The following is a 14,684-nucleotide window of genomic DNA, read 5'->3' on the forward strand; positions in this document are numbered from 1 at the left end:
TTCTGATTATGTATGTATGTATGTATGTATGTATGTATGTATGCATGTATATATGTATGTATGTATGTACAGGAGCTTGTGGTATACTCGGACTGTGATCTTCAGAAGCAACACCTAACCTAACCTAACCTAACCTACCTTAATATATGGATATACTGCCAGTGTATCTTTAAACAGCCACACGGTCTTTTGTATCGGGGAGGGGGGAGAAGGGGCAGCGGGAGGGTAGCGGAGGGGGATCAGCAGGGGGAGGGGTAACAGAGGAGGACCCGTGGAGGAAAAAGGGGGCAGTAGGGGGGGACCGGGGGAGGGGGCAGCAGCAGAGGGACCAGCAGTCGAGACTCACCTTACTGTACAGGTACCAGAGAGGCCACATCCCCACCCCCCACCCCCTCTCCTCCATCCCGGCTTTGAGATTCTCAGAAATTCATAAGGTAAATTTTAACCCTTTATGAGAATTTTAGAAAACACAGGTAAGTTTGATAGAGTCTAAGAGTGATATCAACGCCATTTTGTTATATTCACGTCATATTACTAAGGTGAGTAAGACGAAAGTGAGTCCTGGTATAGTGAGGATAGTATAGTGAGGATAATATAGTGAGGATAGTTTAGTAAGGATAATATAGTGAGGATAGTTTAGTGAGGATAGTTCAGTGAGGAGAGTATAGTGAGGATAGTTTAGTGAGGATTTTTTAGTGAGGATAGTATAGTGAGGATAGTTCAGTGAGGAGGGTATAGTGAGGATAGTTTAGTGAGGATAGTGAATAAATTATCGTACGCCTAACTGAGACTGTTGGACTATGTAGGAAGCTCATTTAACTGACCTGACTGAGCGGTTTACGGTAATTGGTGCGGACTGCCGGCCTCCTCTTTGTAAATAGTCATTAATAATCTGTGTTATTAGCGGTCATTACAGGTTGACTACAATGATGAGGCAACTGCTAGTGTTATTATTATTATTATTATTATTATTGTTGTTGTTGTTGTTGTTGTTGTTGTTGTTGTTGTTGTTGTTGTCGACGTCATTATACCAAACAACACAATATAATCATGATATAAACTTGCTATATAAATCCTATATATATATCTGTAAGTATATCTAATAATAGTATTTTTTCTTTTACGGGGATTAGCCCACCCGGACACAGGTCACTGACCCCCATCGGGGCCTGGGGGGCGAAAATGTAATAATGATAATGATAATAATAATAATAATAATAATAATAATAATAATAATAATAATAATAATAATAATAATAATAAAAATAATAATAATAAATAATAGTCATAATAATTCATAATAAATAAAATTTATGATAAAACAAACAAAAATAAAATAATAAAATAATGATGATAATAATACAGTAACTGTAATAATAATAATAATTTTAATAATAAGGAATTATAAATACAAAAATGAAAAAAGATCAAAAGTGAGAAACGAAATATGTATGTTGTGTTGTCAATGGTAAGAGAAACAATTGAGACCCTGCAATTGTGTGTAAATGAAGCAGAAAGCCAGATCAGCAACCTGGGACTTGGTCACAATTTTCGTGGTCACATATGGCAGCAGGGTCTACCATTAGACAACACATTATGCTTCTAATATCTTCCCAGGCAGTAGTACCTCCCTGTTTGGTAGCTGCCTACTACTTACTACCTAAATAATTATCTATCAACTTTGCCTGTACCTGAACCGGAATTAACACCTCGTCCCTCTACACAACACAACCCCTCTTCTCTTGACCCCCTCACGAGTATGACCCTATCCACTTCTTCAACTTTGACCTCTGACCTCTTCCTTGACCAATATCCTGTCTGTGTAGCAAGTTATAGACGGTCAGCTCATTCTGTCTAAAATTTCCTTTAGACAGAGACACACTCATCTACAGAAAGATACACACACATACACACACACACACACACACACACACACACACACACACACACACACACACACACACACACACACACACACACACACACACACACACACACACACACACATTCACCCCGCAAATACCTCACCCACAAAAGCTTACCCACACACACAGCCAGCCCACCTCCACCCACACACAGAACACACACTCACCCAGGAACACACACTCACCCCACCCACACACACTGAACCACCCACACACACCCGCACACCCACACACACACACACACACACACTCACTCACACACAGTAGGAGCCCCCAACAGCAGTAGACGACCCGGATAAGTCAGTTGTGTACTCTTGAGGCTTATAATAACAGGTTACTGAAGGTACAATACTACTGATAAATTATGTTCATATATGCCTTAGTTGTTCGACTGTTCTGATTGTTTACGTGTGTGTGTGTGTGTGTGATGATAATGTGTAATGTCAGTAAATGATAGTAATGTGTGTGTGTGTGTGTGTGTGTGTGTGAAGAAGAAGAAGGCTTAAAAGAACCAGACAGACAGACAGACAGACAGACAGAAGGCCAATTTAACATAACACTCCCTCCCGTTATAGCCTGTGAAAAAGGAGGAGGAGGAGGAAGAGGAAGAGGTGGAAAAGAAAGAAAGGGAAATAGAAGAGGAGGGGAGGAAGAAGTAGAAGAGGAGAAAGAAGTAGAAGAGGAGGAAGAAGTGGAGGAGGATGAGGTGGAAGAAGAAGAGAAAGGGGAAGAAGAGGAGATGGAGATGGAAAACGAAGAGGAAGAAGAAGAGGAGGAAGAGGAAGAAGAGGAACAGGAGATGGAGATGGAAAAAGAAGAAGAATAGGAAGAAGGAGGAGGAAGAAGTAGAAGAGGAAGAGGAAGAAGTAGAAGAGGAAGAGGAAGAAGTAGAAGAGGAAGAGGAAGATCAGGAAGAAGAGAAGGAGGTAGAGGAAGTACAACAAATAGAAGAGGAAGATCAGGAAGAAGAAGAAGAATAGGAAGAAGAGGATGATAATGTGGTGGGAGGAAGTCCATTTCTTGCGTGCCAACAGGATGAGGTGGAGTGGGGCGGATGAGATAGTCCGCCCTCTTTTATGACAACAAAATGCTGCCTAAAATATCTGTACGCGGACTTACATGGAGTTTGGCCGATTTTTTTTCCCCCGCTAATTACCAACAGACATGAAGGGATTTGGGCTATATGCAAATATGTGCCGAAGCAGGTGTGTGTGTGTGTGTGTGTGTGTGTGTGTGTGTGTGTGTGTGTGTGTGTGTGTGTGTGTAGGGTCAATCACTCATACCTGCCATCTGTCTGTCACATTCTATCACACTATTACACTATTACACTATCATATACACTATAACACTATTACACTATTACATACACTATTACACTATCATATACACTACACCATAACACTATTACACTATCATATACACCATTACATACACTATCACACTATCACATATACAGAACTACCATACATATTACTATTTCACTATCACTTATACGGAAGGAGAAAACCCCGGACCGTATTAACTTAAGGGAGGATACGGGACCGTGTTTCATCGTGCTTTGGCCCTGATGATATGCAGACCAATTATCCGGCCGTGTTTGTCTCCTGAATACATTAAGAGCCGGATATAATGGGCGAGACCAGAGCTCAGCCAACATTATTGTTAAACCCAGAGACCGAGAGTGATTGTTAAACCTAGAGACCGAGAGTGATTGTTAAACCTAGAGACCGAGAGTGATTGTTAAACCTAGAGACCAAGAGTGATTGTTAAACCTAGAGACCGAGTGATTGTTAAACCTAGAGACCGAGTGATTGTTAAACCCAGAGACCGAGAGTGATTGTTAAACCTAGAGACCGAGAGTGATTGTTAAACCTAGAGACCGAGAGTGATTGTTAAACCTAGAGACCGAGAGTGATTGTTAAACCTAGAGACGAGTGATTGTTAAACCCAGGGCCGAGTGATTGTTAAACTAGGAACCGAGAGTGATTGTTAAACCTAGGAGCCGAGTGAAAGTTAAACCTAGAGACCGAGTGATTGTTAGAAACCCAGAGGGCGAGAGTGATTGTTAAACCTAGAGACCGAGTGAAAGTTAAACCTAGAGACCGAGTGATTGTTAAACCCAGAGACCGAGAGTGATTGTTAAACCTAGAGACCATGAGAGATGGTTAAACCCAGAGACCGAGAGAGAGAGAGAGAGAGAGAGAGAGAGAGAGAGAGAGTAGGTTAGGTCAGGTGATGGCAGTAACCGCGCGTGTTTGTGGCTGGTTTATTATACACGGAGTCTCTGTATTGTCTCGCCAAACACAACACAACACAACACAACACAACACAACACAGCATAACACAGCACAGCACGACACAACACAGTACAACGCAAAGCAACACGAAACGAAACACGACACGACACAACACATTATGACACAACACAGCACAACACAAAACAACGCAACACAACGCAACACGGCACGACACGACTCAGCACAACAAAACACAACGCAACACAACACAATAACACACACACACACAGCACCACGCAACACATCTCAACATACGTTCATACTGCGATCTGCCATATACAGTACACCTCCGCCATATTTTTGTTGTGCTGGTGTAGTATAACAGAGAGAGAGAGAGAGAGAGAGAGAGAGAGAGAGAGTCAATGAACCACCAATATGATGAAGGAGCCATAATTACAATATGAATATTTTATAGGTGAAAAATTCCCTCACTAGAAGACTGCATGTGTTCATATCTTACACACACACACACACACACACACACACACACACACACACACACACACACACGCATTTACTTACATCTCTACTAAACACCGAAAGCCTTTTTATTATGGCAAATACATCATGAGAAATATTCATCTGTTTCTCTAATTTGTGTCTCAGTAAATGTGTTTCTTTGTCTGTTATTAAAGATTTGTTCACCTTTTCTCTCTTTGTACGTCGTTATAAAATGCAATGTTTATTTTTATAGTAATTTGTTATCTTTAAAATTATATAGTTGATGTGTTTGAACGTTTGTAATTCATAAGAAATATATTATATGATGGATGGCTGCTTTTATGTGTGTCGTGTTAATGGTTGATCAATAAGTGTGTGTGTGTGTGTGTGTCAATGTCATAACAATATGTGATTACTGATGTTGATGTTTTGTTAGTGCACTTATTTTTATTACTTCTCTGTCTGTCTGTCTGTCATCTCTTTCTCTCTCACCCCGTTTCTATGTCTCTCTTTCGCCTTCATACTCCCACAGTTTCTTTCTCTCACCTCTCTCTCTTTCTCTCTCTCTCTCTCACCGCCGGCTGCCAGGGGTTCAGGTATTGGCCTCATGACTCTCCTTTGCTTCCTAACTTTTCTCGTTAGCCTTAACTCTCTGTCGGCCGCTATTAACTCCTAAAGTTAGCTGTTCTCTCCCCCCTCCTTCCTTCCTTCCTCCCTCTGTACATGACCACCCTCCTCCTTCCTCCCTTCTCCTTCATGACCACCCTTCTCCTTCTCTCTCCATCCCTCCTTCTCTTCCTCCTTCTCTCTGTCTATGACCACCCTTCAACTCCCCCTTCCCTCCCTTCAGCCTTCTCCCTCCTGTTCCCTCCCTCCTTCCTTCTCTCTCTCCCTCTGTCCATGACACCTCTCTCCCTTCTTCCCTCCATGACTCCCCCCCTTCTCTCCCTCCCAACACGACTACTCCCCCCTCCCTCCCTCCATGAGCAACTGGTAACACTGCTCTAACTAGGCAAGGTAGTGATAATTACATCTTGCTTGGTAACACTGGTCGAGGTGGCTCAGTCCTCAACAGTAACTCTCGTGTATGAAGACCTCACACAAGCTTACCTTACCTGATGATTAAACACCTTAACGCTACCTGGGGGTTAGGTTACGTTAGGTTAATGTGGTTAATCTTCAGGTGAAATAAGCTGAGGTGCAGATTCTTCAGGTGATCCGAAATATTTCCCTTAATGATGCTTGTTGGCGTTGACACCTCTAAGACCATAGTCCCTATAACCTATTCTAACCTAACCTAACCTAACCTAACCCAGGGAGTAATAACTTGAAGGCAGTAGTGTATGTCACCTCTCGAAACTCTGCATTTTGCAAGAGACAACACCAGGATGTGCCTCTAACCCCCCCCCCCCTTGTGTCTGTGGGGTGGCTGCTCCTGGCGGGGTGTGAAGCGCTTGTCTCCGGGGGGCTGTAGTTATCCTCCTGGGTAACTAAGTCTCCTGTGTACTGTAATTGATTCCTTGTCACTACATACCAGCACTGTGGATAACATACGCACACACGCACACGGAAACTGATATACACATACATACACACAGAAAAAACTAGCACACATGCACACGGAAACTAATATTCATACACACACACATATAAAAACTAGCAGACACACACACACACACTCACACACACACACACACACACACACACAAACACACACAAACGGACCTCAATTGAACAGCGCTGAACAGTGATACATTACTTTATTGATTATTGAACAGTTTCCTCACTTTTATGTACCAAGACCCTTCCAGAGTGTAACTAATTAGAGCTAAGTGAAGAATAATTTTGATGTATGGGAATTGCATGACAGAAGAATATCGATAAAACAGTAGTATAACGATATAACAGGACTATAACGATATAACAGTAGTATAACGATATAACAGTAGTATAACGATATAACAGGACTATAACGATATAACAGGACTATAACGATATAACAGTAGTATAACGATATAACAGGACTATAACGATATAACAGTAGTATAACGATATAACAGTGGTATAACGATATAACAGTAGTATAACGATATAACAGGACTATAACGATATAACAGTAGTATAACGATATAACAGGACTATAACGATATAACAGGACTATAACGATATAACAGTAGTATAACGATATAACAGGACTATAACGATATAACAGTAGTATAACGATATAACAGTGGTATAACGATATAACAGTAGTATAACGATATAACAGGACTATAACGATATAACAGTAGTATAACGATATAACAGGACTATAACGATATAACAGGACTATAACGATATAACAGTAGTATAACGATATAACAGGACTATAACGATATAACAGTAGTATAACGATATAACAGTGGTATAACGATATAACAGTAGTATAACGATATAACAGTGGTATAACGATATAACAGTGGTATAACGATATAACAGAAGAATAACGATATAACAGGAGTATAACGATATAACAGGAGTATAACGATATAAGTGGTATAACGATATAACAGGAGTATAACGATATAACAGGACTATAACGATATTACAGTAGTATAACGATATAACAGTAGTATAACGATATAACAGGACTATAACGATATAACAGAAGAATAACGATATAACAGAAGAATAACGATATAACAGTAGTATAACGATATAACAGTAGTATAACGATATAACAGGACTATAACGATATAACAGAAGAATAACGATATAACAGAAGAATAACGATATAACAGGACTATAACGATATAACAGGACTATAACGATATAACAGTAGTATAACGATATAACAGTAGTATAACGATATAACAGGACTATAACGATATAACAGTAGTATAACGATATAACAGTGGTATAACGATATAACAGTAGTATAACGATATAACAGAAGAATAACGATATAACAGGAGTATAACGATATAACAGGAGTATAACGATATAACAGTGGTATAACGATATAACAATAGTATAACGATGTAACAGTAGCATAACGATATAGCAGTAGTATAACGATATAACAGTAGCATAACGATATATCAAGAGAATAACGATATAACAGTAGTATAACGATATAACAGAAAAATAACGATATAACAGAAAAATAACGATATAACAGAAAAATAACGATATAACAGTAGTATAACGATATAACAGAAGAATGCCGATATAACAGGAGTATAACGATATAACAGAAGAATAACGATATAACAGGAGTATAACGATATAACAGTAGTATAACGATATAGCAGTAGTATAACGATATAACAGTAGTATAACGATATAACAGTAGTATAACGATATAACAGCAGTATAACGATATAACAGTAGTATAACGCTATAACAGTAGTATAACGATATAACAGAAGAATAACGATACAACAGTAGTATAACGATATAACAGTAGTATAACGATATAACAGTAGTATAACGATATAACAGTAGTATAACGATATAGCAGTAGGATAACGATATAACAGTAGTATAACGATATAACAGTAGTATAACGATATAACAGTAGTATAACGATATAGCAGTAGTATAACGATATAACAGTAGTATAACGATATAACAGTAGTATAACGATATAGCAGTAGTATAACGATATAACAGTAGTATAACGATATAACAGTAGTATAACGATATAACAGTAGTATGACGATATAACAGTAGTATAACGATATAACAGTAGCATAACGATATAACAGAAGAATAACGATATAACATAAGAATAACGATATAACAGGAGTATAACGATATAACAGTAGTATAACGATATAACAGTAGTATAACGATATAACAGTAGTATAACAATATAACATAAGAATAACGATATAACAGGAGTATAACGATATAACAGTAGAATGACGATGTAACAGTAGTATAACGATATAACAATAGTATAACGATGTAACAGTAGTATAACGATATAGCAGTAGTATAATGATATAGCAGTAGTATAACGATGCGACAGTAGTATAACGATATAACAGTAGTATAACGATGTAACAATAGTATAATGATGTAACAATAGTATATCGATATAACTGTAGTATAACGATGTAACAATAGTTTAACGATGTAACAATAGTATAACGATATAACAGCACTATAACGATATAACAGAAGTATTTTATAACGATAGACGGTAGATGTAAATATTAGATTTTATTTAACGGAGAGGAATATATTGGGTTATGTTAGGTTAGTATAGCGTTAGGGTGTTTGATCGTCAGGTGAAATAAGCTGGTGGGGAGGGGTTAGGTTAGGTTAGGTTAGGGTGTTTGATCGTCAGGTGAAATAAGCTGGTGGGGGGTAGGTGGTTAATTTCAGGTTATACTTCTGTATTTTTTTTCCTTATTTCTAAAACTTTATTGAAACGAACAAAACAACTGGACACTGTTGCCTTTTCAGTGTGTGTGTGTGAGCAGCTCCAGGGGGGGAAATACCTCCACATTATATTCGGATCGATGACAAGCTCTCTTAGACCCTTTTATACCTCATTAAGATACTGTGTTTACATTGATTGAATATGCAAAGTACTGTAAGACACGCCAAGCCCGAGTCTCTTAACACCACACTGGCGGACTACGGGAGGAGGAAGGGGAAGAGGAGGTAGGAAGAGGAGGAAGAAGAATAAGAGGGCCTTTTGATGTTATATCCATCCCCTCAAAAGTCTACTCCAAGAGTCACCCCTCAAGGACAACTACTCTAATTATATTAAGAGAGAGGAAAAATAACAATAATTCCAGCAGTAACTCGGATAGATCATTATCGTTCATCAGGTCCTGGGAGTAGTGGAGGGGAAGGGGGAGAGAGAGGGAGGGGGGGGAAGGAGAGAGACAGGGGGAGAGAGAGAGGAGGGAGGGTAGAGGAGGAGGAGAAGAGGAGGAGCAACGAGCAGAGCAACTGGGTCCTTGTGTCGGTGGGCCAGACGGATCAATATGGTTTGTGTGGGCGGGGTGACTAACATGACCAGAGGGAAAGGCTTCATCGATTACTGACAACACACGTGGCTGCACCTCCCTCTCACCCCCGTCCTCCACACTAATCATAAACACACTTATGTTTACTGCTATTACCACTCTCATCTTCCTATTACTGCTAATTCTTCTATGCCTCCTCATCCTACTCCTACTACTACTCCATCACACTCCATTCCCTCACACGCCACACTAATCTTATGCACATCCTTCGTGTTTACTGCTGTTATGACCATCTCTCGCTGTGGTGCTGTTAATGCGGTACAGTACAGCTTTGTCTGGGTCTTCTTCCCGCACGCTAGCCTTTCTTTTTTAACCCCCTTGTGTTTAGCGTTGTTATTGTGCCTTTTGTTGTTAGTGCTACTTAAAATGGGCTACTGGTGTTACACGGGGCTACTGGTGTTACTTATAAGCGGATAATGGCGTTACTTATAGGGGGATACTGGTGTTACTTATAGGGTGATACTGGTGTTACTTATCGGGGGATACTGGTGTTACTTATAGGGGGGATACTGGTATTACTTATAAATGTTAGTGCTGTTACTTAAAGGAACAATTACTTCTGTCGGTAATGTTAATGCTACTTCTAGGGGCTACTGCCATGGCTGTTATTGGGTTTAATGATACTGCTATACCGTTATTGGTACTGTTGCCAAGGCTATTGTTATTGCTACTGTTACTTCTAATACTGAATTTACTACTATATTTATTACTACTACCACCACCACTACTAAGACAACAGCAACTACCATCACTACAACAACCACAATTACAACAACTACCACCACTACTATCATCGGCATTAGTAATAGTGTCAATTTCCCCCTGTGAATAATTACATCTCCCTCTCCTTCACATTAACCAATAATAAATCGAGGTCTTCACTCCTTCCCGTCCCAGTCACTACAGATTAATCCCGACCGAGCGGACCCCACCACCGGAAGCTCTCTGTTCTCATCTCAAGTCAATCGACACTCTTTACCCATCCACCCCCCTCCCCTCTCCTCCCTAGCACTCATCTGGGGTGGTGGCCTTATTATAATTTGGGTTAGGTTAGGTTAGGTCTGTTTACATTAAGTTTTTACAATGACCTCTAGTCGGCAACACTTACCACTGATCACTGTGTTTATAAATTGGAATAAACAGAACAGAAACTGTGTATTATTTTCATGAGTCTTACATCATAAAAAAGAAACACCAAATCACAAAGCTGGAGTATCATAATCCGACATATATTGCGGGAAGCCAGTGTTTCGCTACAGGGGAGGAGGAGGGGGGGGGGATGTCTGTGTATTGCGAGGAACTCCGTATGGCAACACCGTCCCACGACCCCGGGTGTCTGGTGGGGATTGTAGGGAGCAGCGTATGGCAACACTAACCTACGGGTGGAGGGAAGGGAGGGTCATAATGTCAAGCGTTTGGAGGGAGGGAAGGAGGGAGGGAAAGGGGGAGAAGAGAGGGAAGGAGGAAAGTATTGTGGTGATAAAGGCAGAAAGGGGAGGAGCTAATGGGTGGGCGGGGTGAAGACAAGAAGAAGGAAAATAAAAAGAGAACAAATAAAGAGTAAATAAGAAGAAAGGGGGGAAAAAGAGAGGAGGTTGTGGGCAAGAACTCTGGCCTCCTGACGATGAAGAGGGTTTAGTGTTAAAGACAGAGAGTTTGATTCCTTCCGCGGAGAGTTTCTAGCCTGATGGTAAAAGGGATTCAGTGTTTTAGGAGGTGGAGGTACCTGGGTGTAAGCGAGGTGTTTTAGGAGGTTCTGGAGGTACCTGGGTGTAAGCGAGGTGTTTTAGGAGGTTCTGGAGGTACCTGGGTGTAAGCGCGGTGTTTTAGGAGGTTCTGGAGGTACCTGGGTGTAAGCGAGGTGTTTTAGGAGGTTCTGGAGGTACCTGGGTGTAAGCGAGGTGTTTTAGGAGGTTCTGGAGGTACCTGGGTGTAAGCGAGGTGTTTTAGGAGGTTCTGGAGGTACCTGGGTGTAAGCGAGGTGTTTTAGGAGGTTCTGGAGGTACCTGGGTGTAAGCGAGGTGTTTTAGGAGATTCTGGAGGTACCTGGGTGTAAGCGAGGTAAGTTGGTGACTTCTGGTGGTGATTATGTCTGAGAGAGAGAGAGAGAGAGAGAGAGAGAGAGAGAGAGAGAGAGAGAGAGAGAGAGAGAGAGAGAGAGAGAGAGAGAGAGAGAGAGAGAGAGAGAGAGAGGGGGGGGGTGGTTGTATCTATTTACACAACATCTGTCCACAGCAAAGATCGGCCACAAAGACAAATGGTAAGAAAGAAAGACTTGTTAGTGCTGGACACATACATACATACATACACACATACATACATACATACATACTAGTGAATCATTATAACTGACAAGACACTTAACAGTCGCATTCGTCCACCTCTCTCTCTCTCTCTCTCTCTCTCTCTCTCTCTCTCTCTCTCTACGGGATGCACTGACTACGAGTGCCAGTCTTCACAAGTGGCACTTATACAGAGGGTGTCAAGGTCAAGGTCATCGGCTCCTCTCACCCGTCCTCTATGACCTTGCGTGACCCTGCCAGCCCATATGACCCTTGGCCTGAGGGCGATTAGCTGGTCGTGGAGATGACGTGTGTAATTATGGGCTGATGGGCTCGTCGGCTGAGTGACTGAGTGATTGACCTACAGACTGATTGAGTGATCGACTGACTGGGTGACTGGTCGACTGACTGGACGACTGGTCGACTGACTGGGTGACTGGTCGACTGACTGGGCGACTGAATCTGAATGACTGATTGAGAGGTGAGACAGAGACAGTACAGATGGTGCTGGTCGTCGTGTACTGCGAGGGTACACAGCTGGTGCATGGTGTTGGTGACCGCCAGATGGTACTACGTCCTAAGGGGCAGGTGGCAGACGGGGAGAGAGAGAGAGAGAGAGAGAGAGAGAGAGAGAGAGAGAGAGAGAGAGAGAGAGATTATCATTTTGTACTTTTCACGGTCATTCACTTCTTTCCTCCCTTAACCTAAAATTACCCCCCATGAAACAAAATGCCTTCAGGGCGTATTGGACAGACAGACAGACAGACAGACAGACAGACAGACAGACAGACAGACTACTCATTGGCTCGCCTTCACGTGATGTATAAAAAGTGATGTAGATGAATGAAAGTGTCGATGCGTACAGCTGAGTACTCGAGTCAGCTGGAGGCTTCTCACAACAGCTGTGCCGCGTCAGGAGGTGCCTGACATCCTCCCTCCCCACCCACCATCATCAGCTGACATGCCCACATCACCACCATCAGCTGACATGCTCTATCACCATCACTTGCTGACATACCTCCGTCACCATCACCAGCTGACATGCCCACATCACCAGCTGACATGCCTCATCACCATCACCAGCTGACATGCCCCATCACCATCACCAGCCGACATGCCCCGTCACCATCACCAGCTGACATGCCACCATCACCAACTGACATCACCATCACCAGCTGACATGCCCCCATCACCATCACCAGCTGACATGCCACCATCACCAGCTGACATATCACCATCACCATCACCAGCGACATGCCCCCATCACCATTACCAGCTGACATACCCCATCACCATCACCAGCTGACATACCCTCATCACTATCACCAGCTGACATGCCCACACCAGCTGACATGCCCATCACCAGCGACATGCCCCATCACCATCACCAGACATGCCCACATCACCAGCTGACATGCCACCACACCACCCAGCTGACATGCCCCCATCATCATCACCAGCTGACATGCCCCCATCACCATCACCAGCTGACATGCCACCATCACCAGCTGACACAACACCTCCCCCTTTTACACCCACTCATCCAACTTTCCTCCCTCCTCCTCCTCCAACATTCCTCCTTCTATCCACCAGCATTTCTTAATCCTCCTCCTGGCTCCAACACCCTTCCACCAACATTCCTGCCTTTTCCTCCAATACTTTAACCTCACCCTCCAACACCACCTCTTCCTCCTCCTCCAACACTCCTACCTCTTCCTCCAACACCCCTTCTTCCTCTCCCTCTAAAATTCCTTCCTCTAACTCCTCCATCACTCCTTCCTCCTTCTCCTCCTACACCTCTCCTTCCTTCTTCTTCAACACCCTTTCTTCGTTTCCTTCACCTCTCCTGCACCACTCTTTCCTCCTCCTCCTCGCCTGGCCCACATCCAGGTTCCCCAAAGATAGAGCGGAAGTTGACCCTTTCATTATCCCCAGCCTGTAACTCCCACAACCCTGGCCCACTGTCATCACCATCACCATCCTACACCATCACCATCCTACACCATCACTATCCGACACCATCACTATCACCATCACCATCACCATCCTACACCATCACCATCCTACACCATCACTATCCGACACCATCACTATCACCATCACCATCACCATCCTACACCATCACTATCCTACATCATCACCATCCGACCCCATCACTATCACTATCACCATCACCATCCTATACCATCACTATCCTACATCATCACCATCCGACACCATCACTATCACTATCCTACACCATCGTAATTATCATCATCATCGTCGTATATAAGTCAGTTTACAGACATCATCACCATCACTACCAGAGGAGGAGGAGGAGGAGGAGGAGGAGGAGGAGGAGGACGAGCAGAAAGAGAAAGATGAGGAGGAGTAGGAAGAGGAAGAAGAGCAGGAAGAGGAGGAGCAGTAGCAAGAAGAGTGAGAGCAGGAGGAGGAAGAAGAGTGAGAGGAGGAGGAGGAGGAGGAGGAGGAGGAGGAAAAGAGGAGAGCAGGAGGAAGAAGAAGAGGAGAGCAGGTGAAGAGAAGAAGAAGATTGGAGAGCAGGAGGAGGAAGAGAGGAGGAGGAAGAAGAAGAGTGAGAGCAGGAGGAGGAAGAAGAGTGAGAGCAGGAAGAGGAAAAAGAGTGAGAGCAGGAGGAGGAAGAAGAGTGAGAGCAAGAAGAGAAAGAAGAGTGAGAGTAGGAAGAGAAAGAAGAGTGAGAGCAGGAGGAGG

The 14,684-nt window shown here is 42.6% G+C and overlaps 1 protein-coding gene across 1 annotated transcript in view; it reads right to left on the minus strand.

Annotated features, from left to right (window-relative positions):
* LOC121854568 (suppressor protein SRP40-like) overlaps nucleotides 1-14,432 on the minus strand; it is a gene marked incomplete at its 5' end in the record, with an annotated part of 69,806 nt that extends 55,374 nt beyond the window's left edge. The window contains 3 exons of the mRNA XM_042349244.1: nucleotides 2,649-2,711; nucleotides 3,045-3,073; nucleotides 14,363-14,432. Of these exons, the coding sequence (XP_042205178.1) occupies nucleotides 2,649-2,711; nucleotides 3,045-3,073; nucleotides 14,363-14,432 (162 nt within the window). The remainder of the gene's footprint in view (nucleotides 1-2,648; nucleotides 2,712-3,044; nucleotides 3,074-14,362) is intronic.
* Between the last annotated feature and the right edge of the window lie 252 nt (nucleotides 14,433-14,684).

This window comes from Homarus americanus, unplaced genomic scaffold, assembly GCF_018991925.1.
Source record: "Homarus americanus isolate GMGI-L3 unplaced genomic scaffold, GMGI_Hamer_2.0 scaffold49860, whole genome shotgun sequence".
Lineage (NCBI taxonomy): Eukaryota > Metazoa > Arthropoda > Malacostraca > Decapoda > Nephropidae > Homarus > Homarus americanus.